At 43.4% G+C, this 27,231-nt stretch overlaps 1 protein-coding gene across 2 annotated transcripts; it reads right to left on the bottom strand.

The window, feature by feature from the left end:
- Positions 1–883: 883 nt before the first annotated feature.
- On the bottom strand, positions 884–25,845 carry LOC132831291 (paired box protein Pax-6-like). Of its 2 annotated transcripts, none has more exons than XM_060849336.1 (7): positions 25,716–25,845; positions 23,460–23,621; positions 16,827–16,909; positions 13,705–13,873; positions 11,254–11,351; positions 3,846–4,005; positions 884–969 (listed from the first exon to the last, which is right to left on the bottom strand). In XM_060849336.1, exons 1-7 carry the CDS (start codon positions 25,828–25,830, stop codon positions 884–886), a joined length of 873 nt encoding a protein of 290 aa, XP_060705319.1. In that variant the 5' UTR covers positions 25,831–25,845. The 2 variants fall into 2 exon arrangements, with proteins under 2 accessions (XP_060705319.1, XP_060705320.1); XM_060849337.1 differs by having other exon boundaries at positions 23,460–23,618.
- Between the last annotated feature and the right edge of the window lie 1,386 nt (positions 25,846–27,231).

Below are 27,231 nucleotides of genomic sequence, written 5' to 3'. Positions count from 1 at the left end.
AAATCCTGTCTGGACACAGTACGTTGAGAGAAACTGTTCCCAGCGGTGGTAGGCTTGGGTGGACGGAGAGGAGTTGGTGATGCAGATTTGAGATAATTGGTGAAAGAAGTGATGGTGACGTGAGGGCTTCACATAGCAAGTGGTTAGGATCTGGAATGGGCTGTCTGATAGTGTGGTGTAGACAGATTCAGTCGAGATATTCAAGAGGGAATTGGATTGTTAACTGACAAAGAAGAATGTGCAGGAGAGGAGGCGGGAGACTGGCGCTCAGTTCACCAGTCTTTTGGAGAGCCAGCACACAGAGACGATAGACTGAATGGCCTCTTTCTTTGCTGTTACCATTCTGTGATGAATTAATATGATTAGCAACACCGTGCTGGAACATCAAGTTTATGAGTGACTAATGACATTGGTCCAATCACACAAACCCTTCAGTTCCCTCTGTCTTATGATGTGGGGGCATTAGTTATTAAGGATTTCAATGAATTCTCACCAATGCTAATGAAAGCAACAACTCAACCATAGTCCCTCCTTCAACAATATCTATCTTTCCCGGTATATTTTTCAGCTTGGCATAATATGGGAATCCCCTATATTTACATAACTACAACTCTGACGGCTTTATATTGAAGATTCAAGATTGTCCATATGCATAGCAACAGGCTGTAATCAAATACCCCTTCTATTAAAAAAAAGCAAAAATATCAGAAATGTTAGCACAATTTTACAGGCTGTCAGTCATCGCTTATATACCCACTGAGCCCTACTTAATTCAACAGGGTGGATTTATGTTACACTGGCACCTCCGAGACATCATAAGCAGAATCTGGCTTCATGTCAAATGTGGTGGACTCTTTCCTGTTCCTTGTCCCTGTTCCCCTCTTTACTGCAGCCTAGGCCAGTACTGGGCCATGTCCTGATCACCTCCAGGAACCTGAACTGGAACCGACACTCCAGGGGAAATAAGTCCTGTGGAAAAAAAGATAACAGAATGGAAAATGCAATTGCTGCTGACATTGACATGTGTGAGGGTATTACATTCAAACTTGACCCTTTGGTTTTGAGAGACAGCCCTGAAGAAAGTCCCATTCCATTGACCCACGAATAGCATCTTTTACTATCTCTCATCTCAAATGCTTGATTTTGAGAATTTCTGTTAGCTTCCCCTGCTTAAACATTCTCTGATCCAGTGAAAGCAATCACAGTTTTTGAGCCAGTCTTCTGCCTAGGTTATCGTGATTCCTGGAGATCACAGCGGGTCAGGCAGCAGCTTCCCTCAGAAGAGTAACCCACCCAGACCCATTCCCCTACCCTATGTTTGCCCCTGACTAATGCACCTAACACTATGGGCAATTCACCTGGCCTGCACACCTTTGGATTGTGGGAGACACGGACTCGGGGAGAACATGCAAACTCCACACAGACAGTCACACAAGGGCAGGAATTGAACCCAGGTCCCTGGCCCTGTGAGGCAGCAGTGCTAACTACTGAGCCATCATGCTGCCCCAAATAGTTACACTGACTGCAGTATGCACCATTTACAAGATGCATTGTAGCAATTTTGCCAAGTCTTTTTTCATAGAATCCCTACACTGTGGAAACAGGCCATTTGGCCCATCAAGTCCACACCAATCCATGGAGGGAAAGTGAGCAAACATTTAGAGTCTAGATAACTCTAATGAAGCATTTTTTGTTTACAGGTCAGATTCCAGATCTGCAGTAATTTCCTCCTATTTATAGTGAATCCTGCTGGTCCCCTTAAATGGGCTCAATATTCTTCCTCTAAGACTTGTACACCTTTACGACACTGGGTCCTGAATATCATCCTCTCTGCTGTATTTACCAGAAGATAAGACGGTCTTGTGTTAAATGCTTATCCTCTACTTACCGCAAAGAGTATTGCTGGAAAATGCATCCTGCTTTTAGCAGGAAATTTTGCTGTAGTTCCAGTCACAGGGCCTGCTTGCTGTAGTTTATAGGGAATTTTCAAACAGACTTTGAAGGCGTTTTGATGTAAAACACTGTTTAAATAGCTTCTGGTTACTGCTTGCAGTGGTATGTTGTTTAAATAAGACACTCTTTAAGCTGTTTAAATAGACATTCTATATTGTTTGCAGTGTCGTATTGGAACTGCAGACCATTTGCTGTGGTGTATTGTTGAAACAGACAGTGTTTGCTGAGTAATTTGAATTTCTTTGCTGCAAAATAGACTTTTCACTGTGGGGGTCAAGGGTTTGTAAGCACTGATTAGATTCCCTACAGTATGGAAACAGGCCCTTCAGCCCAACAAGTTCACAGAAGAGTAACCCACCCAGACCTATTCCCCTATCCTATGTTTACCCCTGACTTTGTGGGCGGCACAGTGGTTAGCACTGCTGTCTCACAGCGCTTGAGACCCGGGTTCAATTCCCGGCTCAGGCGACTGACTGTGTAGAGTTTGCACGTTCTCCCCGTGTCTGTGTGGGTTTCCTCCCACAGTCCAAAGATGTGCAGGTCAGGTGAATTGGCCATGCTAAATTGCCCATAGTGTTAGGTAAGGGTTACCTATGTGGGGGTATGGGTAGGTTGCGTTTCGGCGGGTTGGTGTGGACTTGTTGGGCCGAAGGGCCTATTTCCACACTGTAAGTAATCTAACCTAATCTAATACACCTAACACTATGGGCAATTCGCCTGGCCTGCACATCAATGTGCAAACTCTACATAGACAGTCACACAAGGGCAGGAATTGTGAGGCAGCAGTGCTAACTACTGAGCCACCATGCTGCCCCAAATAGTTGCACTGACTGCAGTACGCACCATTTACAAGATGCAATGTAGCAATTTTGCCAAGTCTTTTTTCATAGAATCCCTACAGTGTGGTAACAGGCCATTTGGCCCATCAAGTCCATACCAACCCTCTGAACAGCATCGTGCTCAGACCCACCCCAATCACTCTACATTTCCCATCACTAATCCACCTAACCTTCACATCTTTGGACTGTGGGAGGAAACCGGAGCCCCTGGAAGAAACCCAGGGGGACACGGGGAGAATGAGCAAACTCCACACAGACACCCAAGGGTGGAATTGAACCCAAATTCCCAAAATTCCAAAACCTCTGGAGTGAAGAAATTTCTCATCATGATCCTAAAACACAGTCCTTTATCATGAAACTGTGCCCTTTTGATCTAGATTCCACAGCCACAGGATACAGCTTGGACAGAAGCAGAAATTGCTGGAAAAGCTCAGCAGATCTGGCAGCCTCTGAGGAGAGAAATCCGAGTTAACATTTCAGGTCGAGTGAAGGGTCGCTCAACAGATCTGCAGAGGATTTCCAGCAATTTCTGATTTTGTTTCTGATTTACAAATCTTTCAGTTTTTATTTTGGGTACATTTCAGAGCCCTCTGTGTCAAGCCCTTTGAGATTCCTGAACGTCTTATGAGATTTCCTTTCATCCTTCTAAACTCCAGAGAATATATATCCAATTTCGCTCAGCCTCTCATCAAGTATGATGCCCCTTTCATGAGACAATGTTGACTAGTTTGAATTATTCTCTGCTTTTCTAAGTGCATTGATAAGATTTTCTTGACCACAGATTTCAGCATTTCCCAATGGCTGATGCCAGAATTACTGGCCTGTTACTCCTGTGTACTTTTTCCCTCTTTTCTTGAATAGAGCTTTTACATTTTATAACTTGCAAACTGGAAGAGCCCACAGACACTTGCCATCTCAGTTAACACATAATACAAACAGCATCTTGGGTGGAAGGGCCAGCAGCACAGAACTGAACGCTGGCACAGCTTTTGACAACTGAGTCAAATGTGAATCAATTACAAATGTTCTCTGCATTGGAGCCATGGGTCTCACCTGTAGAGGAAGCCCCTGTTGAAGCCAGCGGCTGTGAACTCATGTGAGGCTGCATGTGTTGAGGAGTGTATGTGTCATAGCTCCGCACGCTGACAGCTGGGCTGGCTGGAATCATGCAAGAGTACGAGGAGGTTTGACCCGGAACTGGTTGGACAGGTTGCTGAAAAGGCAGAACATAGCAAACATTACCATCTGGAAATAGCCAACAACAGCTTGTATACAGAAATGCTACAGTGTGGAAGGAGGCATGTTGTGGCTGTGTGGGATCTCCAATCAAACAATTCCCCTCACGCTATTCTCAGGAGCATTCTTCCTTTACAGATAATAATCCAATTTGCTCCTGAATTGAACCTGCCTCCATCACATTCTCAGGCAGCACGTTTCAGATCCTAACAGTCATTGCATTAAAAGGTTTTCTCTTGGTGCAGCTTTTGTCAATTATCTTAAACCTGTGTGCTCTGGTTCTTGACCAGACCACCCGTGAGGATGTTTCCCCTCCCCCCCCAAGTCTTCATGATTTTGAACAGTTCCATCAAATAAATCTCTTCTTAACCTTCACTCCACCAAGGAGAATAGTCTTAACTTGCCCAACCCATCCACATAACTGAAGTTCCTCAGCCCTGAAACCTTTCCCATGAATATTTGCTGCATCCTGTCTAACATCTTCACATCTTTTCTAAAGTGCAGTGCCGAGAATTGGACACAATATTCCAGCTGAGGCCAAACCAATGTTCTAAACACATTTGGCATAACCATTGTGCTTTATTAACTGCTCCTGCCATTGACTTATGAACACATAGACCAAGGTCCCTCTGCTCCCGCACCCCTTTTAGAATAGTAACTTTAGTTTATATTGTCCCTCTGGCGTTCTTCCGAGCAAAAAGAATCGCTTCACACCTCTGTGTAATGATCTGACACAGTAAAATGACCCAAGTCACTACACAGGAATGGTGTGAGACAAAACTTGACACCAAGCCACATAAGGCAATATGAGATGTTAAGGACATGACCAAATTCTTGTTCAAAGTGGTTGGTGTTAAGGAGCATTGAAGAAACAAAGAGGCAAAAAGGTTAAGGGAAGGAACTGCAAAGCTTAAAACTTTGTCAGCTGAGGATGTGGCCATCAAAGGTGGAACAAAGAACAAAGAAAATTTACAGCCCAGGAACAGGCCCTTCGGCCCTCCAAGCCTGAGCCAATCCATATCCACTGTCTAAACCTATCACCCAATTCCTAAGCATCTGTATATCCCTCTGATCTCCACCTACTCCTGCATCTGTCCAGATGCACCTTAAATGAATCTACCGTGCCTGCCTCTACTACCTCTGCTGGATACGTATTCCAGGCACATACCACCCTCTTTGTAAAGTATTTTGCACATGTATCCTCCTTAAACCTTTGACCTCTCACCTTGGACGTGTGACCTCTCGTTATTGAATCCCTCACCCTGGGAAAAAGCTTATCTCTATCTACCTTGTCTATACCCTTCATGGTTTTGCAGACCTCAATCAGGTCCCCCCTCAATCTCCTTGTTTCTAATGAAAACCATCCTAACCTACTCAACCTCTCTTCATTGCTAGCACCTTCCATACCAGGCAACATCCTTGTAAGCCTTCTCTGCACCCTCTCCAAAGCGTCCACATTCATTTGGTAATGTGACGACCAGAACTGTACACAGTATTCTAAATGTGGCTGAACCAAAATCTTGTACAATTTTAACATGACCTGCCAGCTCTTATAGGAGAAGGGCTTATGCCCGAAACGTCGAATCTCCTGTTCCTTGGATGCTGCCTGACCTGCTGCGCTTTTCCAGCAACACATTTTCAGCTCTGCCAGCTCTTATACTCAATCTCCCGTCTGATGAAGGCAAGCATACCATATGCCATCTTAACCAGTCTATCCACCTATGCAGCAACCTTCAGGGTACAATGGACCTGCACTCCCAGATCTCTCTGCTCATCATCTTTCCGTTTACAGTGGAATCATCAGGTTTGGAGGAGCAGAGATGTTTTGGAGCTTGTTGCGTTACCAGTAAGAAGGATCTCATCTTTGGCTAGAGATAAACTCTTACAGATCCAAAATGAACTGTTGCAGAGTGGTTGAGGTAAATTGCACTCAGTTGTGGAAAACTATATACATTCACAAAGATTAAAGGAATGGAAGGGTAGAGTTAGGTGAAGTAGGACGGCTGGGATTTACATGGAAAACCAACAGCAGCCGTGACCTGAAACTGACAGTCCCAATGGTTCGACTTTCTGTTCCCACTACTACCGTTACCACAAACCCCCCAACTCCCACTGCACCTCCATCTCCCAAAATCAAATCCAGAATTTGTGATTTGCGGAGAATCTGTCAGACAGCTGATTTTGTTTTACAATGAGAAAGGAAAGTGCAAGATGAGGCTGCTAATACAACAGGATAGCAAGGTTAAAAAGTGTAAGAGACCAGACCGGGTGAGCTAGGAAATGCAAGGTAACCAAACTCAAGCTTGAAAAGCCTTCTAGGAATGAAAACCTTCGACAGAATGATTGTAGAAAGAATGAATGAAAGTGAGAAGGAGGGAAAAGAAAAGAACAGGAAATAGTTTGTGAAATGTACTCACTTACATAAGAATGTGACAGGACTAGAGAGAGAGAGAGAGACAGGATTTTGGTCTCATCTCAAAACAGTGGAACCTCCTTCACAGATGCCCCTAGGTTTGACTCATGTCAGCCACCACCACCCAGGAATCTGCCAATCATCTAATTGAACACCAGACCGTCATCTGATTTCCCCAGTGAAAGCAAGTAAGTGGTCATTTTCACTTATCTGCATTGTTTCTCCAGGAGAGATGGTATGTTGCTGTTCATTTAGGGAATCTGGGTTCTCCATACCTGCTGTAGTCTGGGGCTATAGATAATTAAGGTAGAGGCTCCAACATTCTTTCTATTGTATGGCTGACATAGGAAGTCTCCCGTTCTTACCACCTGCCATCAGTGTGAGTCAGGTGGATTTATAAGTTGATACTCAAGCTCTTTGGCCGTGTAATGAACACACCTTCCTTGGCCATCAAGTCTGGAGTGGGACCCAAAACTGAAGCCCTGGTTCAGAGGCAGGAACATTACCTACTGCACCACAAGACAGGAGATGCAAAGATTCCCCAAGAAAGAGAAAGAAACATGGTCCTCATACAACATGGTGTCATGTCTTGAGGACTAGAAAGGATACAATGACTTGATTATCACACAGGACACAGGCACATCCTGATCAATATATACAGCTTTATGTCTTCCAATTATTATAACGGTCAATGATATCCTCAAGATTTCCCAAACCATTTCAGTCAGCCATAAGTTGCTTTTCAAGTCAGTGGCGAGTACACAGGAAAACATAGGATCCTACTTTATGGAGTCACAGACTCATGGAGCCATACATCACAGAAACAGACATTTTGGTCCAACTCATCCATGCCAACCGTGTTTCCCAAACTGAACTTATCCCACCTGTCTGCGTTTGGACTATATTCCTCTAAACCTTTCCTATCCATGTACCTATCCAAATGTCTTTTAAATGTTGCAACTGTACCTACATCTATCACTTCCTTTGGCAGTTCATTCCACATATGAACCACTGTCTGTGCTCCTTAGATCCCTTTTAAATCTTTTTCCTCTCACTTTAAAAATATGCCCCCTAGTTTTGAACTCCCCTACCCTGGGGAAAAGACCTTTGCTAGTCACCTTATCCATACCTCTCATGATTTTATAAACCTCAATATGGCCACCCCTCAACCTTCTGAGCTCCAGTGAAAAGGTCCAATCGTTTCCATCCTCTCTTTATACTTCAAACCCTCCAGCAATTTAATAATATCCTTCCTATAGCAGGGTGGCCAGCACTGTGCCTAGTACTCCAAAAGCTTTTTGCTTTCTATCTTCTACCTGCTGAAGAAAATAATTATATTCACTATCTCCCAATTTAATTGAGCCATTCCTGAATTGAGTGTTTTGGAAAATTGGAACTAATGCATCAACTACCTCATGAGCCACTTCTGTTAAGACTCTAAGATCAAGTCCATCCAGACCCATGCATGTGTCAGCCAACGAAGCACTTCATAAATGTACTTCATCCCACTTCTCTGATGACTGTGGTTTTCTTATGTTCCTCGTTCTCTTCCACTTTCCAATTTCCCATTCCTTCTGGAATGTTATTTGTATCCTTTGTGCTGAAGACTGATGCAAAATACCTGTTCAACCTGTCTGGCAATTTTTAATTTCCATTATTGACTTTCCCATCTTTCATTCTATAGGACTAATCCTTACTGTGTTAACTCTTTTCCTCTTCAAATATTTACAGAAATTCTTACCATCTGTTTTGTGCTTGGTTAGCTCTCTGTCATACTTTCATTCATTTTCCTCTTTTTTGATTTTGTGGTCATTCTTTGCTGTCAAATTAATCACTTTGCAGCTCTCGATCTGTTGCCTTTCAAGTCCATATCTAAGTACTTTCTTTAACAGTGAGGAGTGTTTTGGCCCCTATCATTCTTTCAGGCTGGGAGTTCCAGACTTCCATCAACGTCTGGGAGGAAACTACCCCTTAATTTCCCAAGATTCCAGTGTTGTGCTCTATCTACTGTTTCTAGTTAAATGATATCTCAAAGAAGCTGGAGGGCAAGGGAGAGGGAAGATGAGGGGGGGAAAGCCAGTTAATGTGATTCACATTAGGACCAAAGTTGAAAAACAAAGGAAGAAAGTCCTGCTTAGGGAATATCAGAAGTCAGGAACTAAATTCAACAATCAGGTCTCATTATTGTTATCCCAAACCATGTGCTAATTGACAAAGGAATAATTAACTCAAGGAGGTGAATGCTTGGCTGAAAGACTGGTGTGTGAGAACAAAGGGTTCCATTTCATGGGTCAACATAGAACATGGAACAGAGAACATTACAGCACAGTACAGGCCCTTCGACCATCAATGTTGTGCTGACTAATGAAACCAATTTGAAGCCCATATAACCCATATTTTTCCATTTTCATTCATATGTTTATCCAATGATCATTTAGATGCCCTTAAAGTTGACGAATCTGCTACTGCTGCAAGCAGGGCGTTCCACACCCCCCACTACTCCCTGAGTAAAGAAACTACCTCTGACATCTGTCCTACATCTATCATCCCTCAATTTGAAGCTATGTCCCCTCGTGCCAGCCATTACTATCCAATGAAAAAGGCTCTCCCTGTCCACCCTATCTAATCCTCTGATTATATTATATGTCTCTATTTAAAGTCAACTCCCAACCTTTTTCTCTCTAACAAAAACAGTTTCAAGTCCCTCAGCCTTTCCTCATCAGACCTTCCCTCCATACCAGGCAACATTCTAGTACACCTCCTCTGAGCCCTTGCCAAAGCTTCCACATCCTTCTTATAATGTGGTAACCAGGACTGTACAATACTCCAAGTGCAGCCGCACCAGAGTTTTGTACAGCTGCAGCATGACCTCATGGCTCCGAAACTCAATCCCTCTACCAATAAAAACTAACACACTGTATGCCTTCTTAACAACCCTATCAACCTGGGTGGGAACTTTCAAGGATCAATGCATATGGACACTGAGATCGCTCTGCTCACCTACACTACCAAGAATCTTACCATTAGCCCAGTACTCTGTATTCCTGTTGATCCTTCTAAAGTGAAGCACCTCACACTTTTCCACTTTAATCTCCATTTGCCACTTCTCAGACCAGCTCTGCAGCTTATCCATGTCGTTCTGTAACCTGCAACATCTTTCGGCACTATCCACAACTCCACCTACCTTAAGTGTCACCTGCAAATTTATTAACCCATCCTTCTACGCCCTCATCTAGATCATTTATAAAAATGACAAACAGCAGTGGCCCCAAAACAGATCCTTGTGGTACACCACTAGTAACTGAACTCCAGGATGAACATTTCCCATCAACCACCATCTTCTTTCAGCTAGTCAATTTCTGATCCAAATCACACTCAATCTTATGCTTCCGTACTTTCTGCAATAGCCTACTGTGGGAAACCTTATCAAACGCCTTACTAAAGTCCATATCCAAATCAAGAGCCCTAGTAATGGAGCAGGAAGAACCTGTATTGCTGTGCAAGGCTGCATCTGAACCAGATGAGAGCAAATATGGGGGACAAATATGGCAAAAATAACAGTAGCCAGAAGATAACAGAATAATTGATGACAGCAACAGATAAACCAAGGAAAGCAACAAAACAAAGCTGACATGACAAGTCATTAAACTATTATAATAATAAAAGGGACTATTGAAGACAAATTAAACTACATGTACATAGCATGAAAATAAAATTGAGGAGCTCAAGGCAAGGAGTAATGAATTAGGCACAGAAGGAATAATTGAAAAAGCTAAAAGTAAAGGACTAACTAAGGTTTATGATAATTATTGCAGCTTTTCATCAGAAAGGATAGACAAGGAGGGGGAGTGTGTAGTTGATCTGCCAAACTATATGTCAATAGAAAAAAACAGCAAACTAACCAAAGACTAAAACAAAAACCAAATGAACTGAATGAAGAGATAAGGGAAACACTGCAAACCATCTAAAGGTGAAAAAGAATTTTAGGGAGAATTAGGTTTGCAATTGTCACAGAACATAGAACAGCCATAGTAAATTTTAACTACCCTAAACTAAACTGGCAAGATGGTTTGACAAAAAGCAACAAGGAATAAAGTTATCATAAATATGTGCAGGATTCCTTTTCTTCTTTAATGTAAGTACTGCAGGTTTTCACTCAAGAGTCATTCCACTTAAAGTTGGTTGATTGTAAAATTGGTATGTTGGCGAGAGCTCATTAAGTGCAGTCAGATTCACTTTAACGTAATTTACCTAAACTTGATTTGCAACATCTCGGCAAGGCCACTCTCGCTCACCATGCCCAGACTTCCAAAGTGTGACATCCTTATCCGTTCAACCATCTGACTTGCAGTATCTCCATGTGTTTGACTTTCCAAGATGTGGCCTTTGTCTGTGTTCAACATTCCCGAGAGTGGAACCAAGGCACCACTGCCTGAGTTCTACATGCAGCAAAGTCACATAAATAGCACGATAAATAGTAACAATGTTTGTTTTTGGTAGTATTCTTTAAGGTAGGCTACCAGTAGAACTACCTACACAACCTAAAGTGGGTCAAATAATATTTTTTATATCTTACTTGAACCACAGGCATAATTAAATATTTAAAATTTCACTCATGGAACCAAATTCCTGATAATGAAGCAATCTCCGTATTGTACTCAGACGCTGGTCAAGATTATACATTACATTGAGAAAGGGGCTCCATCACTTTCACTTGTGAGCCACCATTGTCACCTATTGGCACCGCCTGCAACATGGAGAAATCAGTGGGTCAAACCATTGCCAACCCATTCCCGTCTTTGGTGACCATACCTGCAAAGGGAGGTTATTTGCCATGGCAAAAGCTGGCATGGGTGGAAGCGCACTGTAACTGTTTGCAAGCGAGGTCTCGTTTCTGCCCAGGATTGGTCCTGAAGAGAGAAAATGGAACACAACAATGTCAACGATATCTCACTTCTTAAACTGATCGAGCTCGTTTCAGCCTGGACAGGAATTGTTGTGGCACAAATGGCATCACCAGTCCTGGACTATGGAGGGAAAGAGTCACCTTGGATTCCTGTGCCATGCTGTAGAAGGTTGCACACATTTGTACGTTGGGCATAGACAAAGTATGTGTTGTCTGTGATGCTCCCACACCCCCAAGGTCAAATAGGCTATTGTCCACCACTGCTTATGCTTCTATATTTGGTCATGGTTGCCAGGATTACCAGACAAGCAGGAGGCTGGAAAAACACAGCAAGCCAGGACTGAAGAAGGGTTACACCCAAAAAGTTGACTTCGCCATCTTCTGATGCTGCCTGATTTGCTGTTCTCTTCCAGTCCCCTGTTTTTCTAGCTTGAATTCCAGCATCTGCAGTTTTTTTTGTCTCTAACCAGAATTACCCGCAAGCAGTTTAAGACGGTTTTGATAAACTTTTTCCAGTTTATTCCATCTTTGTTTGGAAGTTTAGGGCAACAGTTCCTAAAACCATTTATCCATAATATGGTCTATAGCCAATTATGAGATGACGGTGTTATTGTGGCAATTTCATTCCATTGGTCATCTGGAGATGCAGCCTAATGGTCTGTTGATTAGATTAGATTCCCTACAGTGTGGAAACAGGCCCTATGGCCCAACAAGTCCAAACCGACCCGCCAAAGAGTAACCCATCCAGACCCATTTCCTCTGACTAATGCACCTAATACAATGGGCAATTCACCTAACCTCACATTTTTGGACTGTGGGAGGAAACTGGAGCACCCAGAGGAAACCCACAGAGACACAGGGAGAATGTGCAAACTCCACACAGTCGCCTGAGGCTGGAATCGAATGCTGTTCCCTGGTGCTGTGAGGCAGCAGTGCTAACCACTGAGCCACAACGCTGCCCATGTGGTTTTAAATTCTACCAGGGCAGCTGTTGGAACTTAAGCTCAATTTATAAAGCTGGAAGCTGGTTTCAGTAATAAAACTATCACCACTTATTGTAAACAGCCATCTGGTTCACTAGTGTTCGAAAGGAAAAGAAATCTACAATCCTTACACGTAACTCCAGACTCATAGCAATGTATCTGGAAAATGAATCAGCTCAAGGTCAATTAAGGTCTATTAAGGCTGGGCAATAAAAGATGCCCTTGCAGCAGTGCCCACATGCCAATGAAGTATAATGAGTGGCACACTGGCTCAGTGGCTAGCATTGCTGCCTCACAGCGCCAGGGACCCAGGTTCGATCCCAGCCTTGGGTGACTGTCTGTGTGAAGTTTACACATTCTCCCCGTGTCTGCAAGGGTGTCCTCCGGGTGCTCTGGTTTCCTCCCACAGTCCAAAGAAATGCAGGGCAGGTGAACTGGCCATGCTAAATTGCCCATAGTGTTAGGTGCATTAGTCAGAGGGAAATGGGTCTGGGTGGGTTACTCTTTGGAGGGTCGGTGTGGACTTGTTGGGCTGAAGGGGCTGTTTCCACACTGTCGATAATCTAATCTAGCCTAATGATAAAAGTGACATTATCATGGTCCTGAAGGGCTGTTCTCTTGGAAGAGAGATATGGCTGGTGGTGGTTTAACCTGATGGTCTCCACACCTTAGGGGAGAGGTTGAGAAGGAGGGCCTCTTAAGTAAGCTCAGCCTGTACAGGAACTGAACCAATCCTGATTCACAGAACAAGGCTAGAATGTCAGTATCCGAGCTCAAATTCAAGGCCAAGCCAACAGCAGTGGGGCAATGGCACAGAGAGATAAAGGAAGCAGTGGTCCAGAGGAAACAATAATGCGAGGGTCAAGAGTTCATAGGGACGTGATTGGGACAGGTGAAGACAGAGTACAATCTCATAGTACCCATTGTGTGCATCTGAACCCAAGCAGAAGACGAGAGCACATTGGAGAGCGAAAGCGAAATCATTTGAATTTACATAGCATCCTCCCCAAGCTCAAAATATCTCAAAGCACTTTTACAACAAATTAAGTAATTTTTGAAGTGTAATCACCATTTTAATGTAGGAAACATAGTAACCAATGTTGTGAACAGTAAGATCCCACAAATAACAATACCGTAAGATGCAGATCAGCTGCTTTTAGTGGGTGGGGAAATATTTGGCTAGGCCACTGAGGAGAGCGCCCCTCGTTCCTTCTCAACGGAGTACCTTGGGACCTACTACATCCACGTGAGTTGAGAGGGTCTCAGCTTAAGATTTCATTTAAAGATGAGGCAAAAATAGAGGTGTCAAAAGGAGGGGTCAGGCAAAATGTTCAGTGTTATACGGGAGCATTCAGTATGGGCTAATAGAGTGACCAGTTGTGGGATACTGACCTGACGTAGCAGGCTGTGGGATTGATTGATACAGAGTAGGCGAGAAGCTGCTGTTGATGGGGACGTGACTCGGACCACTGCACGCCTGCCTCCTCTGATTGCGGAGTTTCTCTTCTCTCCTCCACTTGGCACGTCGATTTGAAAACCATACCTTGAGGTGAGAAAGACAAAATAAAAACAAACATCCCGCAAAGTTAGGTTGGCAAGCCTCAAGGGTTTTAAAGGATAATAATAATGCAAAATGCCACAACATTCAAATGCAAAAGTCATTTGAGAAATGATATGTTGCGAACAGTAGGAAATTGAATACAATTGGCCTCTTAATAAGGGAACAGTTATCAGGAACAGTGCAGCAAATCAGTCAATCCAAATCAAGAAAGCATTGCATTTATATTGAGGGCGTCACAAAACACTTTGCGGGGAAGGAAGTATTTTTGAATTGCATTCACTGCTACTACACAGAGTGTGTGGAAGGAAATTTGTGCACAGCAAGACTCCACAAACATCAATGAGTTAATGATCAGATCATCTGACTTGAATAATGCTGGTCCATCTTTGGACCATGTGTTCTCCTAGTGTAATGGTAATGTCACTGACTCTGAGCCAAAAGGTCTAGGTTCAAGTCCCACCTTCTCCACATGAATGCAATATTGAAGAGAATGTAAAACAATTTTGGGTGAGGAGATCTGACCTGCTCGTCAGTGAGCAGTGCTATGAAATGTTTTTACATCTGACTGACAGCACAGATTAGATGAACATTTCATCTGAAAGTTGGCATCTCCAACACTGCAGCCCTCCCCGGTTTTTCACAGCTTCATCAGCTTCAATTATACCCTCAAATCTCCAGAGTGGAGCTGGAACCCATAGACACCTGACTTAGAAACAGGTATGCTCCAGTAAACCAAGGCTGGCAAATGATTAAGGCAGAATTCAACAGCCAGCTCTAGACTGTTGAGCTTCAGCTCTTTTATAGCTGGTGATCTTGTGATAAGGTGTCCCTGGGAAGAAATGTTCAATAGAAAGAATAAAGAACCTCACTTTCCTCATGGTCATAGATGTTGCCAGAGCTCCACTTAAAGGCCACTGGCATTCCAGAGTGCTGCTGCTACACAGACCACTCTGGCATTACAGCTGTTAGTTCACTGACATAGTAACAGAAGTGTTAAGCTCAACTCCTTACAATAGGACTTCCCATCCTGAGAGCATCAAGACCCAGTATACAATTGCTACGTGTCCACTCAGGATGGCAAACCAGCAAGAGAACTGTGTTAGCAACAAAAACAGAAGATGCTGGGAAGGCTCAGCAGGTCTGGCAGTATCTGTGAAGAGAAATCAGTTAACGTTTCGGGTCCAGTGACCCTTCCTCAGAACCCGACTCAAAATGTTAACTCTGATTTCTCCAGCATTTTCTGTTTTTGTTTCTGATTTACAGCATCCGTGGTTCTTACAGTTGTTAGTTGGTAAGAGAACTGTCTCCCCTTTTTTTAGAAAGGCTTACCAGCTGAAGTGCCAGTCTGCTCTTAACCAGCCTTTCACGGGATCAAAGACCCTGAGGGTTGGAGGAAGGTGGGATGAAGGTCTCACCAGATTTGTATTTGCAGATACATTCTATTTTGTTCAAACTGTAGGCAGTCAGTCCATGTGACGTTTTATTAATTCTTACTTAGAACCAGTCTGACTCACGGATGGGATACAGACAGAACTCTAACCTCACACCTTTAATGCATTGTCTGAGCTGAGATGTCACCTTTTTTTTATATAAAACGTTAAGTTGTCTCAGGACTGTGACTTGAAAGAGGTTCTGGGATTTACATATTAATCACTTGAAACCTGCATCCCCATTCTAAGAGATTAAAGAGTTAACAGTAATCTAGATTTGTTCAATATTTCACATTAGTTGTATGACACTTTGATCTTTTACTATAAACTCTGTGTCCTATGATCCTGCCTCACTAGCTACCTGACAAAGGAGCAGCGCTCTGAAAGCTGGTACTTCCAAATAAACCTGTTGGACTATAACCTGTCCATTACCGGCACCTCTACACCATGGCTGCCATGAGTTGCCAGGCAAACACCAGTAGCTCCAACGAATGGCACCATCACCGGGGAGGTGGTGGCTGCTGCCAATGATACCCCAGGCCCCAAGGCTGAGGATTGCCAGTGGAACCTAGACCACTGGTGAGTGAGAGCTGGATTGGCAGAATTGCAGCACGGGAGTCACAGGGAGTGGGCAGAAAGGCGTCGGCAGCAAAGGCAGATTCTCAGCAGATGCACCCTTCTCGATGCCAACTCCCTCAGTCAGGCCTGTTCAGATTTTCTCATTGTGTTCCCCACATGGCGAATGCCCTGCCAGTTTCTGAGTTAATGCTAGCAATGGTAGGATGATGCCCCTAAGTGGGCATTCATTGCTCACTCAAGATCTTCATTGATGGTGGTCAGGGTGGCTACTCATGGGCCTTGCTGTCACAGACCCCAGCACAATGGAGATGGGAAGGTGCGGTGAACTATGTCAGTGAACGAACAGCTGGAGTACTTTCCTCCACCAAATTCACCATTGAGGGGATGGGAATTAAATACCTTCCTCATTTAAGCCTGTCAGCCCTGGTAACAGTGGGGATTGTGTACAATGTGAATTCAGAAGTCAAACCAATAGTAAAGCAACCAAAATGGAAATTGTGTTGTGACATCCTTAGGACTGAAACCTGTTCAGCTAGAGACATTTAGAATTAAAATTGTGCACGCTGTTAATCATAAACACTCTTATATTTGTCCTTCACTTCTTCTTCAATTCCCTCGGCTGGTTTACGTACATGTGGTAACCTCAAGTGGGCAAAATGTACAATGCAATTTTCAAGACACACAGGTACTCGGCAGATTGGTACTCGGAGGGTTGAAGAAACCCTCCTTTCTTGAGGCTATTTGATTGCCTCTCCTGTAGAGAAGCCCAGACACCTCTTATAGCTGTGTTCAACCAGTCATCTAAACCCAAACATCACTGTATACTTTGTAAACCTTTTTGTGTCACACTTTACATTGTAGACAGCTTGCATTTTTGCATTATCCACACCATTTCATACTAACATAGGTAGATCTTACTCAGTTACCTGTATTCTGGCTTCAGGAAGATCGATTTTTGCTGCTAATCTTTCTCTGGCAAAGACATCTGGATAATGTGTGCGTTCAAATTCTTTTGAAGACAAATACAAGAAGTTTAAACTTATAAAATGTGCATGGCTGGAATGCTGACACTGTTTGTTATCTTAAGAGAAGTGAATGTGAAAAGTTAAATCAAGCCAGGCAAACTCATTCCTCTACTGCCCAGCTCTCACATCATACCATCCAGGTATAGGCCAGGCACCACTGCAATGACAGATGCAAAGTAGACCATGGCCTATTTACCGAAGTATTACTGATGCTGGGAAATCTGAAATGAAAACAGAAAATGCTGGAAATTCTCAGTAGGTCAGGCAGCATCTGTGGAGAAAGAAGATAGAGTTAACTCTTCAGGTCAACAGCCTTTCGCCATGTTCCAGAGCTTGGTGTCTCTCTGCTTAAAAATAAGCGGTCACCCATTAAAGATGGGGGAGATGAGAATTGAGAGTTTTTGGAATTCTCTGCCTCAAAAGGGATTGTAAGCAGAGTCTTTTGAACCTTTCTAAGGCACATGTCGATGGATTCTTAATAAGCAAGTGTTTGAAAGATTACCAGGGGTAGGTAAGAATGTAGAATCACTACAGTGCAGACTGACATCATTCAAGTCGGGACTGACCCTCCAAAGAGTATCCCACCCTATTCTCATAACCCTGTATTTACCACAGTTAACCCATCTACATGAACACAACAGGGCAACTTAGCTTGGCCAATCCATCTAACCTGCATATCTTTGGACTGCAGGAGGAAACCAAAGCACCCAGAGAAACCCACACAGACATGAAGAGAGCATGTAAAGTCCCCACAGCCAGTCACCCAAGGTTGGAATTGAACCCAGGTCTCTTGTGACTGTGAGGCAGCAGTGCTAAATACTGAGCGACTGTTTCCCTCATATCCATCCTTAACCTCCTGCCCCTCATCTTGAACTTGTGTCCCTTCATGACTGACCCTTTAACTAAGGGGAACAGCTGCTCCTTATCTGTCCCATCATAATCTTGTACACCTCCATCAGATTTTCTCTCAGTCTTCTCTGCTCCAACACAAACAACATGAACCTGTCCAATCTATCCTCATAACCTAAATGTTCCATAGCAGGTGGCATCCTGGTGAATATAATGTGAAGTGTGAGGTTATGCATTTTGGTAGGTAGATTAGAGACATATGTGGAGCATTTGGATCTTACTGAATGGCAGGGCAGGCTCAAATGGCCTATTCCTGCTCCGAATTCATATGTCCATTTGGTAATCACTTTCTATGAAGTGGATTATGGATAAATATTGCTCAGATACCAAGAACAATTTCCCTGCTCTTCCTCAGAACAGTGGCATAGAATCTTCTACATCCACCACAAAGCCATCTTGCTTTAGTGTCTCCTCTGGGAAATGGCACCACTGCTGGTGCAGCACAGGCTCAGCACTGTGCTGATACATCAGTTTTCATTGTGTGTTCAGGCCCTGGAGTAGGTCTTGAACGCAGAGGCCTGAGTGCTATCAACTGGAAATCAGGCCATAATGAACAGTGTAAACCAAGGTGACTAACCATCCCAGATTTTCCAGGACCCTAATTTAGCTGTTGGTCCTGAAACCTAGGACAGGTTTTTCTGGGAATACAGTTTGACCTGGATTTCCTGACCTGCAGGCCTTATTCCTGTGCATCCAACAGGCCGGGCAATTGTATGGCTGTCCGTGAGGTCAAGTTCCAGGGTGGTAAAAGAGTGTGGTTGCTGCCTGTCTCCTCCACTGCTGTCATGAACAATCCTGACCTTCCCCAAATCTCAAACTCTGGTCAATGGTACAAAGGTGTGAAAGTTAGGTGGATTGGCCATGCTAAGTTGCCCATAGTGTTCATCGATGTGCAGGCTGGGTGGTTAGCCATGGTAACTGCAGGGTTAGAGGGATGTTGGAGAGAAGGTGGGTCTGGGTGGATGATCCTCGAAGGATTGATGTAGACTTGATGGGCTAATTGGCCATCTGCACTACAGGTATTCTATGATTCTATGGTAACCCCCAGAGTGCTGATAGGGAAGCATTCAGCGATAGTAATGCTGTTGAACATCAAGGAGAAAAACAGTTAGGTTGTTTGAGATGGTCATTGTCCGCCACTTGCATGGCATGAATGCTATAAGTCACTTGTCAGCCCAAGTGTGAACATTGCCCAGGTCTTGTTGTATTTGGTCACAGACAGTTTAAGTACCTGAGGAGTCACGAATGGTATTGAACGTTGTGCAGTCATCACTGATAAAGCAGCTGAAGATGGTCAGACTTCAGTCTTTACCCTGAGGAACTTCTGCAAAGATGCTCTGGAGTTGAGATGACTGATCTCCAACAAACACAACCTTTGTACTTTGTACTGGACATTACTCCAATCAGCATGAGCTTTCCTCTGATTCCCATCACTTCTAGTATTGCTCGGTCTCCTTGATGCCACACACAGTCAAATTGTCCTTGGTGTCACACACAGTCACTCTCACCTTCCCTTTTGCAGTTCACAGAATCATACAATGCAGAAGAGGCCCTTTGGCCCATTGAGTCTGCACGGACATGCAATGAACACCTGACCTACAATCTAATTCCGTTTGCCAGCACTTGGCCCATAGATTTGAATGTTGTGGTGTGATTAGTGCTCATCCTGGTACTATTTAAGGAATCTGAGGTCATTTGTCCCTACCACCAGGCAGCACATTCCAGACCATCACGAACCTTTAGGTAAAACAGTTTTCCCTCATATTCACCCTTAACCTCCTGCCCCTCACCTTAAACTTGTGTCCTTTCAAGACTGACCCTTGAACTAAGGGGTACAGCTGCTCCTTATCCTCTCTGTCCATGTCCCATCATAATCTTGCCTCTCAGTCTTCTCTACTCCAACAAAAACAACCGAACCTGTCCAACCCTACACTCATCACTTAAATTTTCCATCACAGGCAGCATCCTGGTGAATGTCCTCTGCACTACTTTCAGTGCAATCACATCCTTCCTGTAATGTGGACATCAGAACTGCACACAGTACTCTGGCTGTAGTCCAAAGCTCTACACAATTTCAATATGACATCCCTGCTTTTGTAATCTATACTTCGATTGATAAAGGCAAGTGTCTCATATGCCTTTTTTACCACCTACTAACTGTCTTCAGAGATCTATGCTCAAACACTCCAAGGTCTCTTTGTCCCACAGAACTTCCTAGACTCATGCCATTCATTGAATACTTCCTTGTCAAATAACTCCTTCCAAATTGTATCACCTCACACTTTTCAAGATTAAGTTCCATCTGTCCACTTAACCATTCCATTTTTTTTAAGATTAGATTACTTACAGTGTGGAAACAGGCGCTTCAGCGCGACAAGTCCACACCGACCCACTGAAGCGCAACCCACCCATACCCCTACATTTACCCCTTACCTAACACTATGGGCAATTTAGCATGGCCAATTCACCTGGCCTGCACATCTTTGGACTGTGGGAGGAAACCGGAGCACCCGGAGGAAACCCACGCAGACACGGGGGGAACGTGCAAACTCCACACAGTCGCCTGAGGCGGGAATTGAACCCAGATCTCTGGCGCTGTGAGGCAGCAGTGCTAACCACTGTGCCACCGTGCCACCCATATCTAACAGCATATATCTTCCTGAAGCCCAAGACACTCAACCTCACTGTTAGCCGCCCAACCAATCTTTATGCCATAGAACATAGAACATTACAGCATAATACAGGCCCTTTGGCCCTCGATGTTACTCCGACTTATGGAACCAATCTTGAATCCTATTTATTCGACACTGTTCCATTTTCATTCACATGTCTATCCAATGACCATTTAAATGCTCTTAAAGTTGGGGAGTCTACTACTGTTGCAGGCAATGAGTCCCATGCCCCTACTACTCTCTGAATAAAGAAACTACCTCTGACATCTGACCTATATCTATCGCCCTTCAATTTATAGCTCTGTCCCTTCATGCTAGCCATCACCATCCAAGGAAAAGGGCTTTGCAGTGTCATCTGCAAACTTACTAATCCAACCCCACACAGTCATCTATGTCATTCACATAAATGAAGATTAATAGGGGACCCAGTACACTAGCCTCAAGTCAATAAAGCAGCCTTCTGGAATCACCCTCTGATCTCATACAAGTGAGTCAATTTTAAATCCACTTTATCAAATTATCCACGTGCATTTGCCTTCTTGATAAGTCTTTTATGTGGGACCTTGTCAAAAAAAAACGATTTTCTCATCAATCTGCTCAGAGATGTTATTACACACCTCTGGAACAGGGAGTACTTGAACCCAGTCCTCCTGATTCAAAGATAAGGATACTACCACTGCACCACAAAAGCTCCATCTGCATCGTGGCTCAGTGGTTAGCATGCTGTGTCTGTGTGGAGTTTGTACATTCTCCCTGTGTCTGTGTGGTTTCGTCTGGGTGCTCTAGTTTCCTCCCACAATCCAAAGATGTGCAGATTAGGGTGAATTGGCCATTCTAAATTGCCCATAGTGTTCAACGATGTGCAGGTTAGATGCGTTAGTCAGGGGTAAATATAGGATAAGAGAATAGGGGATTTGGTCTGGGTGAGTTACTGTTCGGAGGGTCAGTGTGGACTTGTTGGGCTGGAGGGCCTGTTTCCACACTGTGGGGATTCTATGAAACTACATCAACTGTACTGTAGTTTAGCCCATTGTCTGTTTTTGCTCGAAGGCTGTAAAGAGCCATTGACCATTCTAATTTGGAAATATACAACTGTTCCTTCATAGTTGCTGGGTCACAATCCTGGAACTCCCACTCTAACAGCATCAATACATCTGCACCAAATGGACAGTGATGGTTCAAGAAAGCAGTTCACCATCACCTTCTCCTGGGCAATTAAAGATGGACAATAAAGGCTGGCCTAGCCACTGATGCCCTCATGACACCCAAAAAGTGTTATGAAGACGTGGGTGTACTATATCTTTAAGAGAGTAAAAGCTAGCAGTGACAGCACCAAGTGTTCTCAATAAGACACAATGTAACATGTGCTCCAGCTACTGGGATAGCTGGTTGCCTGGAAATGACAAAACAGATTCAAATTAGGCCAATCAGTTTAAATTATACCCCAAAAATACCGAATTCCAATCAAGTTTGATTGAGGATATTGACAATCTGAAAGACAGTGACACAATCCGATGCTTTGGGATATAAGACCAGGGAGAATTGAACAGTTGGGAGGAGAACTGCCACCAGACCAACAGCTGTAGACTGGTAGCAAGAACTCTCTGAAAGGCACCTGTCTAGAGAAAGAGTTTACACAAGAAAAACTTCAACACTGACCTGGAGAGCCAATCTACTGACAAAGATAAAGAGAAGATTCAACCACTGGCTAGTTATAAAATTTGAATTTTCCTGTAAATCTTAATCAGGAATTTAATCCAGCTAGTATTATAGAAGGGAAGGTGACAGATAGGTTGGAGGAAGGAGTTGACAATAGTTGTTAGTTAATTATTCTCTGTAATACTATAAGAAATTAAGGTGTTAATTTTTACTTTAAATAGTTCCTGCCACTCAAATGTTTACAGATCACTGCACAGGATAATTTTTTTCTGAGTTCCTGGTTTTAAATTAACAGGAGGATTTACCCCGTGTTGTAACTAAAGCAACGGTGATACAAGGAGAAACATTTGTGAATAGTTGTGGTCTGGAACGTGCTGCTGAGACAATGATGAAGCAGGTCCAACTAAGTCTTTCAGGATGGTATTGGCTTACTATTGGCAAAGGAGGAATGTGCAGGGTTATGGAGAGAAGGTGAGTGAATGATGACCATTGACTTGCTCATTCAGAAAGTTTACACAGATGTGAAGGACCAAAAGATCTCATTTTGCATCAATCTGTGATTCAGAGACTACTTGAGGGAAGTGGGGGTTACAGTAAGGCATATTGGCCTTCCTGCACTCCCAATATATATAAGTTATCTGGTCATTTTCACAGACTAAAGTGCCCAGGGAATGTGATGTGGGAAGTGCAACTGGGAGAAAAAGTCAGAGGAGTTAACAGTAGGCGCGAGATTTTGAAATAATATCAGATGCAGCAGTTGCGTCTTTAGTAGAGCAAGGAAGATGGGAGAGATGGGGAAGGAGAGCAACTGAAGAACAGAGGAATAGATTAGACAGCCATAGCACAGACAGGTAAAACACAGCAGGAAAAAGCTAAGGAAAAATAAAAATAAAGCAGGGCTTATGCCCGAAACATTTGTTCTCCTGCTCCTCAGATGCTGCCTGACCTGCTGTGCTTTTCCAGCACCTCACTCTCGACTCTGATCTCCAGCATCTGCAGTCCTCACTTTCTCCCAAGATTTTAAAGAACAGGAAAAGCAAACATCCATCATTATGACAAAAGTTTGCTGGAAAACTTAGCAGATCAGGCAGTATCTGGGTAGAGAAGCAGAGTTAATGTCTCAGATTGATGACCTGTTTGTATTCAGCATTATGACTTTGAATGCGTGTTTGTGTGTGAATTTTCTCAGAGTCCTCCGGATTTGTGCTGTCCTTTCGCTAATAAAATGTGAAGAGCAGGGGATGTAGCCCCCAAGGAGGTTCCTGGGCTTCATTCACACTTGGGTTGGCGGTACCTTTTTCCAAAGCCTCAATCTGATCCTGTGTGAACGACGTGCGGTTCCGTTGGAGCTTCCTCTTAAGTTGCAGGCGGATCTGGGATTCATCGGAATCGTCTCCGTTCACATGAACCCCACTGCCGTTTTCACCTCTGACCTCCAGCTGCTGGCAGCCTTCTGCTGGAGTAAAAACAGGGACACGAAGCCAGTTTCATTACCACCACCCAGATCCCACACAAACAACCCTCAGCATCGACAAAACAGCTCACTTGAAGTAGATTAGACTTGCGTGCAAGACTGTCAGGAGAGGAGACAGCAAGACCAATAACTGAGCACGGAGACTAGTAAACCAGTAGGCCCAGGCTTAATGAGGGCTTGGATTCAAATGGAATTTGAATGCAATTATTAAACCTGGAATATAAAGTTAGAACATAGAAAAGTACAGCACAGAACAGGCCCTAAGGCCCACGATGTTGTGCCAAGATTTAATCCTAGTGTAAGATATAGTAACTTAACCTACACACCCCTCAACTCAATGCTATCCTTGTGCATGTTCAGCAGTCGTTTAAATGTCCCCAATGACTTTGCTTCCACCACCACCGCTGGCAATGCATTCCATGCATTCACAACTCTCTGTCTCAGTAATGATGACCATCACAACTATCACCAATTGTTGCTAAAAGAAAAACCCATCTGGTTCACTCGTGCCCATTAGGAAAAAAAATCCTTACTTGATCTGGCCCTATGTGTGACTCCTGGTCCACAGGGATATGGGCCGGGTGCTGGCAGGTGGGACTAGATTGGGTTGGGATATTTGGTCAGCATGGACAGGTTGGACCGAAGGGTCTGTTTCCATGCTGTACATCTCTGTGACTCTAAATGCATACAGCAATGTGGTTGATTTTTAACCACCCTCTGGAGTGGCTCAGGCAGGCCATCCTGTTCAAGGGAGATTAGGGGTAGGTGACAAAGGTTGACCTTTCACTTGTGCCCATGTCCCCAGAACGAATCAAATAAATTAATCTGACACCTGAAATGCAAGACACCATTGTTGCAACTTTAACCTAGCATCAAACAAATTTGCATATTTCTGACATTTTCTGTTAAGCTGCTCCTTTCTCCTCTCTTGAACAATTCAGATGTTACTGTGAGCTGAAAAAAAATGACCATCAAAAGTGAACTAACGCAGAGAATGCAGGTGCAAGGAATAATTCAGTTTGCACATTACAACAGTAGGGGGCTGGGTACATCTGTTGCTAGAATGTGATTTAAAATAATGCTAACAGCACAGGTTCAATTCCTTGTGTGGTCAACACAGGGCCCCTCTCCTTGATTACCCATTGCAGAGTCATGCCTGTTAAATTAAATTGCCAATTGTCTCTCTCATAGAGACCGCTGCCTCGGGTCCCTTGTAAGGAACGGGTAATTACTTGTCGAACATCCTTTCAGCAAGTAAACTTCCTGTGGCTTTGTTCACTGTGAGTCAAGAATCATAATCAGACCAAAAGGAAAGCCTTGCATTTATATAGCACCACTCTGAACCTCAAAACATTATTACGTGTTTTATAGCAATGAAATAGACTTCACCATCGCACCGTCCTAATGCAGTAGCAAACCTGAACACAGTCAGAGGTCACACAACATGAGGTTATAGTCCAACAGACTTATTCAAAATTGCAGGCTTACATCTTCACCTGATTCAGGAGCAGTGCTCCGAAAGCTTGTGATTTCCAATAAACCTGTTGGACTGTAACCCGCTGTCACGTGATTTCTGACTGTGTTCAGATTTGCTACTGCATTAGTACGGTGCAATGGTGAAGTCTACTTCATTTGCTATAAAACATGTTATAATGTTTTGAGATTCAGAATAGTGCTATATAAATTCAAGGCTTTCTTTTTGGTCCACCCCAGCCCAACAGCAGCACCTCCACATCAAACCTGAGCACAGCAAGGTTCTGCAAGCAACTGGATAATAGATTTTGAATAATAAGTATTGCCCTGGACACTGGACAGAATACCCTCACTCTTCCTCAAAACTTTGACATAGGGTCTTTTGATTTAACTTGAGAAGGTTGGTGGGACCTCGACTTAATATTTCCTCCAAAAGCCATCACCTTATGTGTGATGTGGTGGAGAATCAGCCTAGATTTTAATGCTCAAGGCTTCAGATCAGAGATATTATCGGCCATTAGAGACAGTATATGCCAGCATCTACATCAATTACATTCTTGGTTGCAAAACAGATGGCTTCACATGATGTGCCATTTAGTTCACCTGTGCTCCCTTGCCCTGGTACTGAGCTTCCCTGGTACCAACTTGGCCTCCCTCCCCAGCTCCCTGTCTGGACGTTCAACATCCGTAACTTATCGTACATCCCATCAGCTCCCATTGGATGTTCTTCAGTGGCCAGGGTGCACAAGGCTCCACTTGCAGACAGAACCTGAAAAAACAAAGCAGACAAGACAGTCCAGCATAAATCTCCCCAGAGCACTCTGAACACGAAAGGCCTGAATCTGATCAACAGTTTCTATACATAGAATAAAGGGTATCCACGAGCAAATTAAAATTCAGTATCTAATCAAGGAGTCCAGATGCTTTTTAAAATATAGTTTTGTTGAGGGGATCTGTTTGATGAGAGGGTCATGATGTTTTTTGAACAGCTACACCAGAAATTTGGACTACCTAATGGAGACTTCTTTCAATACTTCCAAATTCGAGATTACGTACAGAAGACTATGTTATTAGATAGACTTTATAAATCAGATAGGGAACAAAGAGTGTCGTGGCCAATGGGTTTACCCTCGGTCAGCACTTTCTATCATTTACTACATAATGAAGTTTCGGAAGACATGGGACAATTGCTTAGAACATGGGATCAGGAATTGGGGTTGGAAATATCCACAGAAATGTGGGACGACATCTGGGAAAGTGCCAGAAAAATCTCCATCTGTAATAGAACCCAAGCTATTCAGTTAAAGATACTCCATAGGACTCATACAGCACCGGAACGATTGGCAAATTTTAGGGCAGGAGCATCTCCAATGTGTCCCAAATGTAAAATAGTGGTGGGCACTCTCACACACTGCTTATGGACATGTCATAAGATCTGCAAATACTGGGTCAGAGTAGCAAATGCTTTGACAGAAATCTTGGGAGCGGAAATTAGAGTAGATCCAGTATCTCTTCTCCTGGTCTTCTCAAGCTTGCTTTCCCCGGATGTGCACAGGAAGAAATCATTCTCCATTCTTTCCTTTTGTGCAAGGAAAAATATCTTAGTAAACTGGGTAGCTGAGGGCCCTCCAGGACTTTCGAATTAGTAAGGTTGGTCATGGAATGTATTTCCCTTGACTTTCTTAGAAATATGGTGCACCAAAAATCTGAATTATTCTATAAAATATGGCAGCCCTTCCTGAATTATATAGATACAGATATTTCGGCCATTTTGTAAGGGCTTTCAGCTAGTTGTGGTAGCGGTTCTGACTGGTCCGAGGGCCTTTGGGGGGAGGAATCCTGTATGAATACAAGTTTTATTATGACTTGATGTTAGTTCGTTCTGAGCATGTACTTCACAAATTAATTACTATGTTATCCTTTTTTTTCTCGAGTAATGTAAGATATTTTATTATACGCTCTGGTTAGTTATAGGTTAGATTAGTAGTTAGTTGAGTTTTGTTTTCTTTTTTTTCTTTATCTCTTCTTTTTTTTTGTTAGGTTTTGGTTATTATTTAGTTAATATTTCATTGTATATTAATGTTTGTATTTGTGTGTATTATTTTGTAAGTTTGTAAAA

The sequence above is a fragment of the Hemiscyllium ocellatum genome, chromosome 33 (assembly GCF_020745735.1).
Source record: "Hemiscyllium ocellatum isolate sHemOce1 chromosome 33, sHemOce1.pat.X.cur, whole genome shotgun sequence".
Classification (NCBI taxonomy): domain Eukaryota; kingdom Metazoa; phylum Chordata; class Chondrichthyes; order Orectolobiformes; family Hemiscylliidae; genus Hemiscyllium; species Hemiscyllium ocellatum.
Note: the sequence above shows the minus strand (reverse complement) of the source record. Positions and strands in the feature narration are given on the sequence as shown.

Bases quoted from the DNA above. Each gene is read 5' to 3' on its own strand.
- LOC132831291 (XM_060849336.1), bottom strand. From the start codon at position 25,830: ATGGGAGCTGATGGGATGTACGATAAGTTACGGATGTTGAACGTCCAG. The intron at 23,622-25,715 runs GTGAACTAAATG...TTTTTACTCCAG, and splicing joins ACCAGGGCAAGGGAGCACAG to CAGAAGGCTGCCAGCAGCTG. The intron at 11,352-13,704 runs GTCACTCTATTA...TTCTCTCTTCAG, and splicing joins AGGTCAGTATCCCACAACTG to GACCAATCCTGGGCAGAAAC.